This window comes from Salvelinus alpinus, chromosome 20, assembly GCF_045679555.1.
Source record: "Salvelinus alpinus chromosome 20, SLU_Salpinus.1, whole genome shotgun sequence".
NCBI lineage: Eukaryota > Metazoa > Chordata > Actinopteri > Salmoniformes > Salmonidae > Salvelinus > Salvelinus alpinus.
In genome coordinates, this window is record NC_092105.1 from 38,374,417 (window position 1) to 38,390,182 (window position 15,766).

At 42.0% G+C, this 15,766-nt stretch overlaps 1 protein-coding gene across 2 annotated transcripts in view; it reads left to right on the top strand.

The window, feature by feature from the left end:
* Window positions 1–15,766, top strand: part of LOC139546801 (glypican-6-like) — a 118,774-nt gene that overhangs the window by 99,195 nt on the left and 3,813 nt on the right. For both annotated transcript variants that reach the window (XM_071355593.1, XM_071355595.1), the window contains 2 exons: window positions 10,557–10,696; window positions 15,329–15,504. In XM_071355593.1, the coding sequence (XP_071211694.1) occupies window positions 10,557–10,696; window positions 15,329–15,504 (316 nt within the window). The remainder of the gene's footprint in view (window positions 1–10,556; window positions 10,697–15,328; window positions 15,505–15,766) is intronic.

Consider the following 15,766-nt stretch of genomic DNA (forward strand, 5'->3'; position numbering starts at 1 on the left):
ACCACAGTAGCACAGATATTTCACAGTTCGCCACTGATTCAACCACTTTATTCAAACTCAATATCAGAGTGCTGCTGATACATGTGACAGGTTCAGAACGCTGCTGACAACTTCAGAGGGGCTGCTGAAGACAATGTGACAGCTTACTTTCTGCCAGTTGTTCACTGAAACACAGTTGCTTTGTTACTCATGGAGATATTCACTTAGAGTCTGTACAATCATGTATGGCCGTTTGCCAATGCCATCAGGGTTTGTGTGTTTTGGAAGTTGCACTGCAGTAAGCTAGTTTTATAATACAAACAACACATTGAAGTTACTGTAAAGACCGACTGTGTCATTGACCTGAGTTTGAAGGAGGAACTGCTCAGGTATAGCCGTCCCGTCTGTGCTTAAACTGAAAGGATTAACAGTTGTTTGATCTCTTTTAGGGGTCGCCCAATACAGCATCACAAAGGGGAAACATGTTTGTACCTACCCTCTGTTGATTGTTATTGATTAGGGTGAAATGAGACAACACATCCATGTGCACTACACTAGCTGCTTTATGCAGTAACCCCGGTCCCCTCTCAGAGTTTAGCTTCTTCCAAGGATACACACACAATTCAACGGTCATGCCATTGTGGAAAGTCTTATTCAAAACACAATCTCAGAGTTAATTTACTTAGTATGTGTTTTTTGGGGGGGGTGGGGGTGGGCAATATTCTTTTTTGGAGATTTTTAATATGCAGAGTGGGTTTTGGGACAGATGGTGTGTCGTGGTTGAGAGGCTGTGCTGTTTATGAGGAGACCCAGGCCCAGGAGGAAGGGTTTATGAGGTGTTAGACACCAGTGATTAAATAGCCGTGTCGAGGGACAAACACCCACAGGGGCTCACTCCACCGCCACCATTCTCCACACTGGAGCTGGGGAACAGGGACATCTGCAGTCTTTAAAAACATAAAGGATAGGTAAATAGTCTTATTTAAGATCAAAATCAAATCAAATTGTATTTGTCACATGTGCCGAATACAACCGTGAAATGCTTATTTACTAGCCCTTTTCCAACAATGCAGAGTTAAAACGTGAGAAAAAATAGCAACAAAAAAAAGGATATAGTAACACAATAAAATGACAATAGCGATGCTACATACAAGGAGTACCGGTACCGAGTCAATGTGCATGGGTATGAGGAAGTTGAGGTAATTGAGGTAATATGTACATGTAGGTAGGGGAAAAGTGGCTGGGCAATCAGGATAGACAAGCAGCAGCATTTGGTGAAGAATGTGAAGGAGTGTGAAAAGATTGTATGGATTCCACCAACCTTGACAAAGGGCGGGAATGTCTAATTCACCCACTATCACAGGTGTGAATCAGTCTCTACTCAGAGGGTTAGGATGACAACCAGCAGTGTTGCCCAATGGAGTAGCCTAGGGTCTGGATCTACTGTAGCAGACTGAAATATCCCTGTTGCTGTGGACTCCGATGAGAGAAGAGTGTCTGGTGTCAGGGTCATCCATTCCACCTCACTGTTGGTCAGAGTCAGACATATGGAGTATGGCAGGAGTTTGCTGCAGGGAGCAGACTCCTTGAGCTCTGTACTGTAATTGAGATGCAGCTAGAATACAGCATTCATATCAAATGAAAACCTATTTTAAAGCAGGCAGTAGTGACTGTTGCCAGGGAAAATAGGTTGATCATGGAGTTCTCTGCCCCTTGTGGTTTTGTGTGGCCAGACCTTCTGTACAGGCTATGATTAGACTGAGCTCAGCCTGCACTCATTTAGTAGAGACTTGTGACTGAAGGATACTTTTTATATGCAGCAGCGATGACATCCTTTGTTATTCATTTAGAAACCCATAATTAACAGTTGATTAATCATCATAATGTACTTTGTAAGTGACATAGAACATGTGTACCTTTTAAAACTATATTTTCCAAATCCACATTAACGACGCTCTGAGGAAGTGACACCTTGCCTTAATAAAAAATGGAAAGAAAATATTTTTAATGAAAGCAGTGCTGAATCAAGTTAGGGCACGCCCCTTTTTATATACAGTGTCTCACCTCTGCAGTCTGACAGCCAACGGAAGTTGGTATTAGTCACCTTGGTGCTCATCCCGTAGTAAGTTGATAGAGTTTGGTCTCCGGCCCCTGGCAGCATTGTAGAACAGCCAGGAGGTTGACTTTGGCTTGAAAGCCGGTAACACGTCAGCTTTTGATCTGGAGATTGGCAAGGGCAACACAGATAGAAGGACAGAGGGACGAGCAAAAAAAAAAAGGTGATATGGCAAGGGTCATTTTATCACTGCACACAGATATACTAGGTTAATTTTTTACTACAAATAAAGGCATATATTTTTCTGCATAAACTATTTGCTTAGAGTATATAAAATGCATTGTACTCTTGTAACCTAGGCAGATGACAATCATCTGTAAATACTCTGCCCATGTATTTGTCTATTCCGAACTACCCAATTATTTCCCACAGTGAGCAAATATAGTGTGCATGGTAAGTTTGCTTTGGAACGAACTGCTTTGAATTTGAAGGCACTTTAGTCGATCTGAGTTGAAAAGTAAAGTCGTGATGTCCGCTGTATGACAGGTAGTGTGTGTGTAATTTACGGCGGCATTAGCACATAACTAATGATGTTTACAGCTGGATTAATCCCCAGTACTGCCTTTTACATCCATTAGTTAGACCTGCTGGTTTCCCATTGGTAATCCCCTTGCAGACAGCTGCAGACAGAGGGGAGAGAGAGAGGGAGGGGAGAGAAAGTGAGAGAGGTGGAAAGGGAAAAATCGAAAGAGAGAGAGAGAGAGACAGGGAGAGAGAGAGAGCGAGAGATGTACCTGTATGGCTCAGGACAGAGAGAGAGAGACAGGGAGAGAGAGAGCGAGAGATGTACTGTATGGCTCAGGACAGAGAGAGAGAGAGAGAGAGACAGGGAGAGAGCGAGAGATGTACTGTATGGCTCAGAGAGAGAGAGAGAGAGAGAGAGAGAGAGAGAGAGAGATGTAGCTAGAGAGAGAGAGAGAGAGAGAGCAGAGAGAGAGAGAGAGACGAGAGAGAGAGAGAGAGAGAGAGAGAGAGAGAGAGAGAGAGAGAGAGAGAGAGAGAGAGAGAGAGAGAGAGAGAGAGAGAGAGAGAGAGAGAGAGAGAGAGAGAGAGAGAGAGAGAGAGAGAGAGAGAGAGAGAGAGAGAGAGAGAGAGAGAGAGAGAGAGAGAGAGAGAGAGATGTACTGTATGGCTCAGGACAGAGAGAGAGAGAGAGTAGGCAGAAGGCTAGGCTGGACTCTGCTGCAGAATTTGATCCTCTCTGTTTAATTTCATGTTAAATCTTCAATGTTTTCACACATTATTCCATCCAAACCATAGCACTTTTTTCCCCCATAACCTTTATGTGAAAAGCTTTGTCACAACGATATGTATTTCATTATGAATACAAACAAGCATTGAGACTGGAAATGTCATTTGAAGCTCAGAAAGCCTCAACCCCCAGCAATCCTGAAACAATTTCACATTTCCTAATTACTTTTTGCCCTGTTTGTCAGGTTCTGTGGCCGTCCCTGCATATCGCTGCCTAGTGGCAGTCATTCTAACGCAATCAGCAGGACCGCGTCCTCTGGAGGTATTCTAAATATTCTGTCATTAGCCTAAAGGACCGCTCTGTGCTTTGAAGAGAGATGGATTATAGATGGCATGATCCATTAAACAGAATGTAGATATGACTTCAGAAGCAGAAACACAAGCCCATGGTCTTTGATTGGGTAGTCCTGGGTTTCAACTGGAAAGACTCCATTGTGAGATTAGCTAGTCAAATACAGAAACTCTGAGCAGTGCTCTCTTGATAGCTATTATGATATTCTCTATCGAATATCCTTAATATTATTACTAACATTATTTCTACAGTGATTTGTACTGTATTTATTTCCTCAACAGTGAATGCTAGTGAATAGGGTTGAAAGCTACCTATTTAACACACAGCTCATATAATGGCACATTTTCTTGTTCCTGTGGTGCAACATGTAATTTGTCCAAATGTGCATTAAAGTGGCACATGAAAGGAAATGTCTTCATTCTGTCTTCACGGTGAAGACTTCTCGTGTCAGCATTACATTTAAATTGTTTTGCATTTTAGTCATTTAGCAGACGCTCTTATCCAAAGTGACTTACATTAGAGCCCTGTGTTCTCTGTCTTGATATATATATAAATATATATATATGGATATTAACCATGGTTAATAACCATACCTTTAATGTCCTGTGGCTTCACATTTGTCATTATCACCCAATCAGTGTGGATGTTAGAGTAAACAGGAAGTGGTGTTCATTTCTTTGGCGTATTTGAAGGATGTTTGGGATTTTAATGGAAATACCTCCTATTGTCTGACAGCTGTTTAGAGAGATGATCAAGGTCATGAACATAATCTCAGTTTCCTCTCTCTTCTCTCTCTCTCTTTCTCTCTCTCTCTCTCTTTTTCTGTCTCAGTCGTTCTATTTTGCTCTCTCTGTCTTTCTCTCTTTCTGCCTTCTCTCTCTCCTTCTCTCTCTTAGTCTTTCTTTCTCTCTCTCTCTCTCTCTCTCTACTCTCCATATTCCCTTCTCATTTACACCCTGCACATACTGTACCTGTCTGTCAGTGCTGCTCAGCCTATGTACCCTCCACTTCTTATGCATACATGCATGCACTAGAGAATTCAAGTAAACTTCCTCTCAGTAAAAGTGGCTCTATCGAGAGCTGAGATTATAAGGTTCTTTACATTTTGAGAATCTCTATGTATCTTTCCATGTTTTTTTACCTTGAAGATTTTTTTTTATGATAAAAAAAAAAAGTAAACTTGATTTAATTAGGCGAGTCAGTTAAGAACAAATTCTTACCTACAATAACAGCCTACCCCAGACGACGCTGGGCCAATTGTGCACCGCACTATGGGACTCCCAATCACGGCCGGATGTGATACAGCCTGGAATCAAACCAGGGACTGTAGTGACACCTCCTGCACAGAGATGCAGTGCATTAGACAGCTGCGCCACTTGGGAGCCTTGCAATATCTTGTAAATGTGTAAAGCATTTGTTTGTATATATAGACTTATGTAACTCATTTGTATTATCACTTGCTGGTGCAGATACTTCAAATCCCATGGCATAATAGCACAGCAAGAGGCAGCATAGTTTAAAGTATGACCTTGCTACTTTAATGTCAAGTATTAATTATGGATACAATTTGCATGATCCATACTTACATTTTTATAGAATGTGTGCGTGTGTGCGTGGATGTCGGTACACAATATACATTAATGTATCTATTATACACTGAGTGTACAAAACTCTTTCCACAACATAGAGTGCCTTCAGGAAGTATTCACACCCCTTGACTTTTTCCACATTTTGTAGTGTTACAGCCTGATTTGTTTACACTGTCCTACACACAATACCCCATAACGTCTAAGTGGAATTATGTTTTTAGACATTTTTACCAATTCATAAAAAATGAAAAGCTGAAGTGTATTCAACCCGTTTGTTATGACAAGCCTAAATAAGTTCAGGAGTAAAAATGTACAAGTCACATAATAAGTTGCATGGACTCACTCTGTGTGCAATAATAGTGTTTACCATGATTTATGAATGACTGCCTAATTTCTGTACCACACACATAAAAGTATACGTAATGTTCCTCAGTCGAACAGTGAATTTCAAAAACAGATTCAACCACAAAGACCACTGTTTTTATTCCAATACCTTTCGAAGGAGGGCATCTATTGGTAGATGGGTAAAAATGTAATAAAAAGACATTGAATATCCCTTTGAGCATGGTGAAGTTATTAATTACACTTTGGATCAATATCAATACACCCAGTCACTACAATGATGCAGGCGTCCTTCCTAACTCAGTTGCCGGAAAGGAAGGAAACCACTCAGGGATTTCACCATGAGGGCAATGGTGACTTTAAAACAGTTACAGAGTTTAATGACTGTGACAGGAGAAAACTGAAGATGGATCAACAACATTGTAGTTACTCCACAATACTAACCTAAATGACAGAGTGAAAAGAAGGAAGCCTGTACATAGTAAAAATATTCCAAAACATGCATCCTGTTTGCAATGAGGCATTGAAGTGAAACTGCAAAATATTTGGAAAAGAAATTAACTTTATGTCCTGAAAACAAAGTGTTATGTCTGGGACAAATCCAACACAACACATCACTGAGTACCACTCCTCATATTTTCAAACATGGTGGTGGCTGCATCATGTTATTGGTATGCTTGTCATCTGCAAGGACTAGGGAGATTTTTAGGATAAAAAGAAACAGAATAGAGCTAAGCACAGGCAAAATCCTAGATGAAAACCGGGTTCAGTCTGCTTTCCAACAGACACTGGGAAAGTAATTCACCTTTTATCAGGACAATAACCCAAAACACAAGGCCAAATATACACTGGAGTTGTTTACCAAGACAACATTGAGTGTTTCTGAGTGGTCTAGTTACAGTTTTCACTTAAATAGACAAAAAAGCTATGGCAAGACCTGAAAATGGCTGTCTAGCAATGATCACCAACCAACTTGACAGAGCTTGAAGAATAAAAAAAGGGCAAACATTATAAAAGAAAGCTCTTATAGGCTCTTAGAGACTTACCCGGAAAGACAACAAAACAAAGGAGATAATCGTGGACTTCAGGAAACAGCAGAGGGAGCACCCCCCCCCCCCCCCCCCCCCCTCAATAAACATACTGTATATTGACTTAATTTTAAATACATTTGCAAACATTTCTAAAAACATGTTTTCACTTTGTCATTATGGAGTATTGTGTGTAGTTGGGTGAGCAATTCAGACTGTAACAAAACAAAATATGGAATAAGTCAAGGGGTGTGAATACTTTCTGAAGGCGCTGACCAGGTGAATCCAGGTGAAAGCTATGATCCCTTATTGATGCCACATTAAATCCACTTCAATCAATGTAGATGAAGGGGGGAGACAGGTTAATGAAGGATTTTTAATTCTTGAGACAATTGAGACATTGATTGTGTATGTGTGCCATTCAGAGGGTGAGTGGGCCAGACAAAATATTGAAGTGCCTTTGTGTAGTATGTGCCGGCACCGGTTTGAGTGTGTCAAGAACTGTTTTGGGTGGTCCATTACCCAGAGGACAGCCAGTCAACTTGACACAACTGTGGGAAGCATTGGAGACAACATGGGCCAGCATCCCTGTGGAACGTTTTTGACACCTTGTAGAGTCCATGCCCTGATGAATTGAGGCTGTTTTGAGGACAAAATGGGGTGCAATGCAATATTAGGAAGGTGTTCCCAATGTTTTGTGCACTCAGTGTACATTAATATACATTCATGTATAATGTAATACATTCATGTATAAAGGCTGGTACACAGTGTTGAATTTGCAGTTGAATTTGCAGTCTCTCTCTTTCTCACTTACTCACACCATACACACGCACTCCCTCAATTTCTAAGAGATGTAGTGCCATCTAGTGGTCATAGTTTGCCATACTGCCATCCTGCCTGTATCAGCTTGTTGATGCAGTCATCATACCATTTGATTTATTCATAGGGAATGCACAATGAAGAGGGGGACTGAGATTCAAAAACAGTTTATAGAAGTAAATTGCATTTGGTCTACTTATTTTTTTTTTTTTAAGCACATTCTGCCTTCTCCTCTTTCTTTATTCTCACTCCTTTGGTGTGCTGAAAGTATTTGAGATTGAGGTAGAAAGTCAAATTCCATTTGGATTCCATTCAAAGTATATTTTCTCTCTCTGGAGATGGTCTTTGTTCACTCTGTAGGAATATAAGTTATATATTTAAATGTTAAGAATGTGGGATATAAAGAAATATATATTTAATATCTATTCACTTATTTTGGAATGAATTTTGAGAATGGATCCCCCTTAATATGATCAATGAGAATATGGAGCGACGTAAGATAACACAACCTGTTGAGTCTAGAGCCCCATCACAATTTCATGATAACATCATTAAAGTCACATTAAACACAACTACCATTACAGTGCAATCGGAAAGTATTCAGACCCCTTCCCTTTTTCCATATTTTGTTACGTTACAGCCTTATTCTAAAATGTATTAAATATGTTTTCTCATCAATCTACACACAATACCCCATAATGACAAAGCTAAAACTGTTTTTAAGAAAATGTTAGCAAATCTATATGAAAAAAATACCGTATTTACATAAATATTCAGACCCTTTGCTATGAGACTCGAAATTGAGCTCAGGTGCATCCTGTTTCCATTGATCATCCTTGAGATGTTTCTACAACTTGATTGGAGTCCACCTGTGGTAAATTCAATTGATTGGACATGATTTGGAAAGGTACACACCTGTCTATATAAGATCCTACAGTTGACAATGCATGTCAGAGCAAAAACCAAGCCATGAGGTCGAAGTAATTGTCCGTAGAGCTCCGAGACAAGGTTGTGTTGAGGCACAGATTTGGGGAAGGGTACCAAAAAATATCTGCAGCATTGAAGGTCACCAAGAACACATCATTCTTAAAGGGAAGAAGTTTAGAACCACCAAGACTCATCCTAGAGCTGGCCGCCTGGCCAAACTGAGCAAACGGGGGAGAAGGGCCTATGTCAGGAAGGTGACCAAGAACCCTTCTAGAAGGACAACCATCTCTGCAGCACTCCACCAATCAGGCCTTTATGGTAAAGTGGCCAGACGGAAGCCACTCCTCAGTAAAAGACACATGACAGCCCACTTGGTGTTTGCTAAAAGGCACCTAAAGGACTCTCAGACCATGAGAAATAAGATTATCTGGTCTGATGAAACCAAGATTAAACTCTTTGGCCTGAATGCCAAGCTTCACATCTGGAGGAAACCTGGCACCATCCCTACGGTGAAGCGTGGTGGTGGCAGCATCATGCTGTGGGGATGTTTTCCAGCGGCAGGGACTGGGAGACTATTCAGGATCAAGGGAAAGATGAACAGAGCAAAGGACAGAGAGATCCTTAATGAAAACCTGCTCCAGAGCGCTCAGGACTTCAGACTGTGGCGAAGGTTCACCTTCAAACAGGACAACAACCCTAAACACACAGCCAAGAAAATGCAGGAGTGGCTTCAGGACAAATCTCTGAATATCCTTGAGTTGCCCAGCCAGAGCCCGGACTTGAACCCGATCTAACATCTCTGGAGAGACCTGAAAATAGCTGTGCAGTGACGGTCCCCATCCAACCTGACTGAGCTTAAGAGGATCTGCAGAGAAGAATGGAAGAAACTCATACCCAAGAAGACTCGAGGCTGTAATCGCTGCCAAAGGTGCTTCAACAAAGTACTGGATAAAAGGTCTGAATATTTATGTGAATGTGATATTTCAGTTTTTTTGTTTTTTTTGTGTGAATTTTTTTATTTTTTATTATTTTTTTTAGCAAAAATGTCTATAATCCTGTTTTTGCTTTGTCATTATTGGGTATTGTGTGTAGATTGATGAAGGAAAATGCATGAGCATGCACTGTACAAAAGCTCAAGCCCACATTTATTTCTCAAAGCTCTGTAAAGCAGACTGCCCAAAATGAATCTCTTGAATGTTCTTTTAAAACCATCCACCAACCAACAAAGCCACCACTGCCTTCTCTAGCTGCACAGTACAGTATGTTTTATTCCTCAGATCACAAGGTAATCAGGGGCCGCTATAAAGGAACGTATCGGAGTTGTGTCAGTCTAATCTCTGTATTTGTTGATGGTGAGATCACATGGATCCATATTTCCCGGTGTCATCTTAGCTCATATAATGGTAGGTATATTATACAGAGTCCTATGGGCCTGGTTGAAAGTAGTGCACTACATAGGCAATAGGAAGCCATTTGCACCCAGTGTATCCCCAAAGAATTGAATCTTAGTGCAGTCAGTTGTGTGGTTTAGTGAAACATGGCCGGTGATGTTAGTGCACTGAGTGGTATCCTGGCCCCTCTGGGCAGCAGCATCAGAGCTGCTAACATGCTTTGGCATCCGTGTGACAGGATTAACACATCAAAAGCAGTGGCAGTGGCCTACAGCAGCGACCCCACTGTCAGTACGGCACCTTTCATGTTCAACTACAGGTTCACTACAATTTCCCCTGCTCCTCATAGCATGACAAGGGGAGACAGATAAGGGGGACACTCAGGTTTCCCTTCAACTTCTGTGAACGATGTAAATCCAAACTTTTTAATACAACATCCAGGTTGATGGTGCAAGTTGCCAGGCATGTTGTGGTTGTGATGCGTGGTTGCTAGGTAAATGTGTCTTTGGAGGGCTCTGCTGGTCTGGACTTTTCTCTACATCAGCCTTCATCCCATACGTTCTCTATAGGGGACAGCTTCATTGTCTCCTTGAGCTACGAGTGAAATTGATTTTTAAACGTGTATACTCTCAGAATGTACATTCACAATTTGACCATTCTTGTAGCTGCAATATCTGTGTTCAATGTCTTGATAGAGTGTCAAGTGTACACTACAGTCTTTCTAGCAAAATGAAGTATCACTCGATGATGAGGTTATGGACCATTGAGTCTCATACCCAAGTCAATGCTGTCAATTGGTCTCCCTTTACTTCACATGCTCAGGTGATTGACATCAAGGAGAAACTGAAGCTGTTCAAGAAGTTGTGGTCCAACCTGCCTGAGGACATCTGCCAGCCACACAGGGTGACAGCAGGGAATGCCACCGATGACGACCAGTGTTGGAATGGGCACACCAAGGGCAGGTAAAACTGGACTACAGAAATCTGTAGTCGCACCCAAACACATGCTGCTTACCCTGAACACTTAGGTAAACTAGCACTAAATGACTTCCATTATATGTCTGATCCCTGAATTAAGTACCTCTTTTATTATGTATTTTTCACTGACCCAAATACGACAACTAACTATTGGAGAGCCTTGACATTTCTGGCAGAGGCATGGCAAAACAAGTGGAAGACAAATTGCTGTGCACTCCAAAGTCCTCCGAGGAGTTGGGAAACATTAAAGCGTCAGAACCAAACTGAGCCTTCCCTGGAGAGGGCCTTTAATATTTGTTTTCATTTGCTTTGATGTCTTTTTATAACCCGCATGATGCCCCGTTGCTGGAACTAATTGCATTAGCAACCAAAATGTTTGACAATTGAAGTTAAATGCTGCTTTGTCCCAAAAGGGGAGACTAATAAACTACTGTTATTCCAAAGTCATAATCCACTTTAACATGTGCATATTGACTACTTGCTGGGTGACTTCACTTGAATAATAATAGCATAGCTCATTTATGTTGTAATATTTTGAATGTAATATTTTGTTGTTTCCTAAGTATATGCTAATTACATAGAGGTTGCATTTATTCAACAATTGTGATTGTGTGTGTTTCACAGGAGGTTGGTGGCACCTTAATTGGGGAGAACGGGCTCGTGGTAATGACTGGAGAGGTTTCCATGTGTTTGATGCCATTCCATTTGTCCCTCGGCAGCCTCCTGTGTTTCCTACTGAACATCTGTTTCCCGTCTTTCTTGATATGCCAGGTTGTCTGGTAGAAACATACTGCCTCTACTGGTTGGCCCTCGTTTAACACCCAAAGGTTGAGATAGAAACAACTAAAGATTCCGAGGAAGGTGAGGCTGGTGGGAGGAGCTATAGGAGGACGGGATCATTGTAATAGCTGGTATGGAATTTATGGAACGGTATTAAACACATCAAACATATGGAAACCACATGTTTGACTCCATTCCAAGTTTTGTTCCACTTACTGAGCAATATAACCGGTGATAGGTCTTGTGGGTATTCCAAGGATAATAGATTGGCAGATAGATTTTTACGCTGGTAAATGGTAGGAAATGTGTTTTTTTTGTAACAGCTCAATGTCTATTATTTGTGAGTTTAGTATTTCTTGTTTTGATGACCAAGAGGTTCTGATTTCAACTATGACTCGTACGCTCTCTCCACTGGCTTCCAGTTGAAGCTCGCATCCGCTACAAGACCATGGTGCTTGCCTACGGAGCTGTGAGGGGAACGGCACCTCCGTACCTTCAGGCTCTGATCAGGCCCTACACCCAAACAAGGGCACTGCGTTCATCCACCTCTGGCCTGCTCGCCTCCCTACCTCTGAGGAAGTACAGTTCCCGCTCAGCCCAGTCAAAACTGTTCGCTGCTCTGGCACCCCAATGGTGGAACAAACTCCCTCACGACGCCAGGTCAGCGGAGTCAATCACCACCTTCCGGAGACACCTGAAACCCCACCTCTTTAAGGAATACCTAGGATAGGATAAAGTAATCCTTCTAACCCCCCCCCCCCCTTAAAAGAGTTAGATGCACTATTGTAAAGTGGTTGTTCCACTGGATATCATAAGGTGAATGCACCAATTTGTAAGTCGCTCTGGATAAGAGCGTCTGCTAAATGACTTAAATGTAAATGTAAATGTACAAAAATTGTACTTCTTGGTGTGTTGGTGTGCTGCCAGACTGTTTCAGACTAGCACGGATAGGTGGATGTAGGAAAACAAAGTTAGTATTGGAGATTAAATATAACATAGCACAGCCCCTTGTGGGTGGCAGTGGCAACTGAGTTGTGAAAAAAAACAGAAAGTGACCCCTGTAACATTTTCCCGGGTGAAATATATTGTGGTGTGTAAACACATTCCCGAGACATGTGCAGTTCAAGAGTTCACTCTACTCACCCTGGTGACCCCTAACAGACCTGTGCTATTAATGCCTGTCAGAAGGAAAGCAGAGGACAAAAATAACATGGTAGAGAGCTACATGGAGGGTCCAGCCTTTGTCTCTGTCCTTTCTTATTCAACTGGCGGGTGCAGAGCCCACAGCCTGTTCTGGAGAATTCTGTGTAACAGACACAGCATGCAGGGGAGGCCAGAACAGACTTTAAACCCTCTAGAGTCTAAGCCCTGTCTAAGCTGGGGGAGGGCTTTTAAGCTAACATATGGAATTGTTTTAAGATGGTCATACCAAGGACCATTTAGCTCTTTGATTCAGAATTTTAAGATCCCTTAAGGTATTAAAATATATATATATAAAACAATTATTTGATGAAACATTGAATTTGGCATTACTGCTATTCGCCAATAGAAACACATTGAATAACAGATTCACTACATGGAACAACAGACAGTCCGTAAAAAAAATCGAAACGAAGTTTGTTCTGAATTGTCTGTCCTATATCTAAGAGATATAAGAAAGATCAGGAAACTATTTGTATGTATTTTACATGTATTTAACCCCTTATTTTAGGCACTAAACTATCTCCATATATACTGTACTTCCATTCATTGTTTTAACTGGTACCGGGAACCTTCAGAGGACATATTAGTGTGTAGCCCAAACCGTTCAGACATTATAGACAGAAGTTGGCAGAAGAGGCTGTACCGACTTTCAGACGAGTCTTGTGAAGCCGATTGCCAAACCGTTCGGACACTACAGACTTTTTTGTGAGAGGATCCCTTTTTCTGGATGTCTCATGGCCTGACTGTCAAGTGTGCTCTCTCTCTGGCCTTTAGGTCACCAAGCTGCTCGTTATGAAGCACACCTGTCACCATCGTTACGCGCACCTGCGCATCATCAATCAAATGTACTTATAATAATCAGGCCAGGTAGTCCTGAGGCATGGTCCTAGTGCTCAGGTCCTCTGAGAAAGAAAGAAAGAAAGAAAGAAAGAAAGAAAGAAAGAAAGAAAGAAAGAAAGAAAGAAAGAAAGAAAGATAGAAAGAATTAGAGAGAGCATACTTAAATTCACACAGGACACCGGATAAGACAGGAGAAATACTCCAGATATAACAGACTGACCCGAGCCCCCCGACACATAAACTACTGCAGCATAAATACTGGAGGCTGAGACAGGAGGGGTCGGGAGACACTGTGGCCCCGTCCGACGATACGCCCGGACAGGGCCAAACAGGCAGGATATAACCCCACCCACTTTGCCAAGCACAGCCCCCACACCACTAGAGGGATATCTTCAACCACCAACTTACCATCCTGAGAAAAGGCCGAGTACAGCCCACAAAGATCTCCGCCACGGCACAACCCAAGGGGGGGCACCAACCCGGACAGGAAGATCACGTCAGTGACTCAACCCACTCAAGTGACGCACCCCTCCTAGGGATGGCATGGAAGAGCACCAGTAAGCCAGTGACTCAGCCCCTGTAATAGGGTTAGAGGCAGAGAATCCCAGTGGAGAGAGGGGAACCGGCAAGGCAGAGACAGCAAGGGCGGTTCGTTGCTCCAGTGCCTTTCCGTTCACCTTCACACTCCTGGGCCAGACTACACTCAATCATAGGACCTACTGAAGAGATGAGTCTTCAATAAAGACTTAAAGGTTGAGACCGAGTCAGCGTCTCTCACATTGGTCGGCAGACCATTGGAGCTCTATAGGAGAAAGCCCTGCCTCCAGCTGTTTGCTTAGAAATTCTAGAGACAGTAAGGAGGCCTGCATCTTGTGAACTTAGCGTACGTGTAGGTGTGTACGGCAGGACCAAATCGGAAAGATAGGTAGGCGCAAGCCCATGTAATGCTTTGTAGGTTAGCAGTAAAACATTAATCAGCCCTTGCCTTAACAGCAAGCCAGTGTAGGGAGGCTAGCACTGGAGTAATATGATAAAATTTGTTGGTTCTAGTCAAGATTCTAGCAGCCGTGTTTAGCACTAACTGAAGTTTATTTAGTGGTTTATCCGGGTAGCCGGAAAGTAGAGCATTGCAGTAGTCTAACCTAGAAGTGGCAAAAGCATGGATACATTTTTCTGCATCATCAGACTCACCTGGACTCCATCACCTTCCTGATTACCTTCCCTATATGTCACTCCCTTTGGTTCCTTCCCCAGGCGTTATTGTTTCTGTTCCTGTGTCATGTGTGTGCGTTGTTCGTGTTTCTTATTTTGTATTATGTTGTGTTTATTTATTTAAACACTCACTCCCTGAACCCGACTCTCAGCGCACATCGTTACACTGACAAACACAGCTCTCGCTCTGCCACCTTTCACCGCAGATGCAGAAGGCTGATTTCTGTGGACTGAGACGCAGCCCATGCAAAAAAATATCTCTAGCTTAAACAGATGGATTTTGATGGGGATTTTTGTATTATGTAAATTTGACTTCCGCGGGGCTGCGGAAATTGTAGGCTAAGGGTTAATGAGGCTGTCGAGTGTCATTAACCGCTCTGGCATTACTCTCGTTCACCCCAGTGTGTTGCTCCAATGTTACACATGAAATGTTCTGCTAATTGCCTAATGAATTGGTTTCTCTCAGTGTGCTTAAGACATGATTTCTATCAAAAACAGTTCCAGGGGATTTCAGTGGTAACTATGGTAACTCTCTTTTTAGTACATGAAATTAAGTCATCTTCTTTTTGTCCTGCCTGGCAGGTATTTCCCAGAGGTTATGAAAGACGGATTGACCAATCAGGTGAATAACCCGGAGGTGGGCGTGGACATCACCAGGCCGGACACGTTCATTCGCCAGCAGATCATGGCTCTGAGAGTGATGACAAACAAGTTAAAAAATGCCTACAATGGCAATGATATCTACTTTCAAGACTCAAGTAAGTAACTCCACACATTTTTTTAAATATATATTATATTGTTAAGAAATACTGTAGCTATACAGTTTTTCCCAGTATACCTACTGTGCAAGTATAGAAGTTTTTTTTATACTTCACCTTTTCATGTTCAAAAAATGCAGTAATTATTTCTAAATTCATGTGATCACTTCAACGTTGAAAGTGTATTTGATAAATAGTCCTCTCTCTGTCAGTTACTTTCTCTGTATATTTATTGACTGCGTACTGTGCCCTCTGTGTTCCT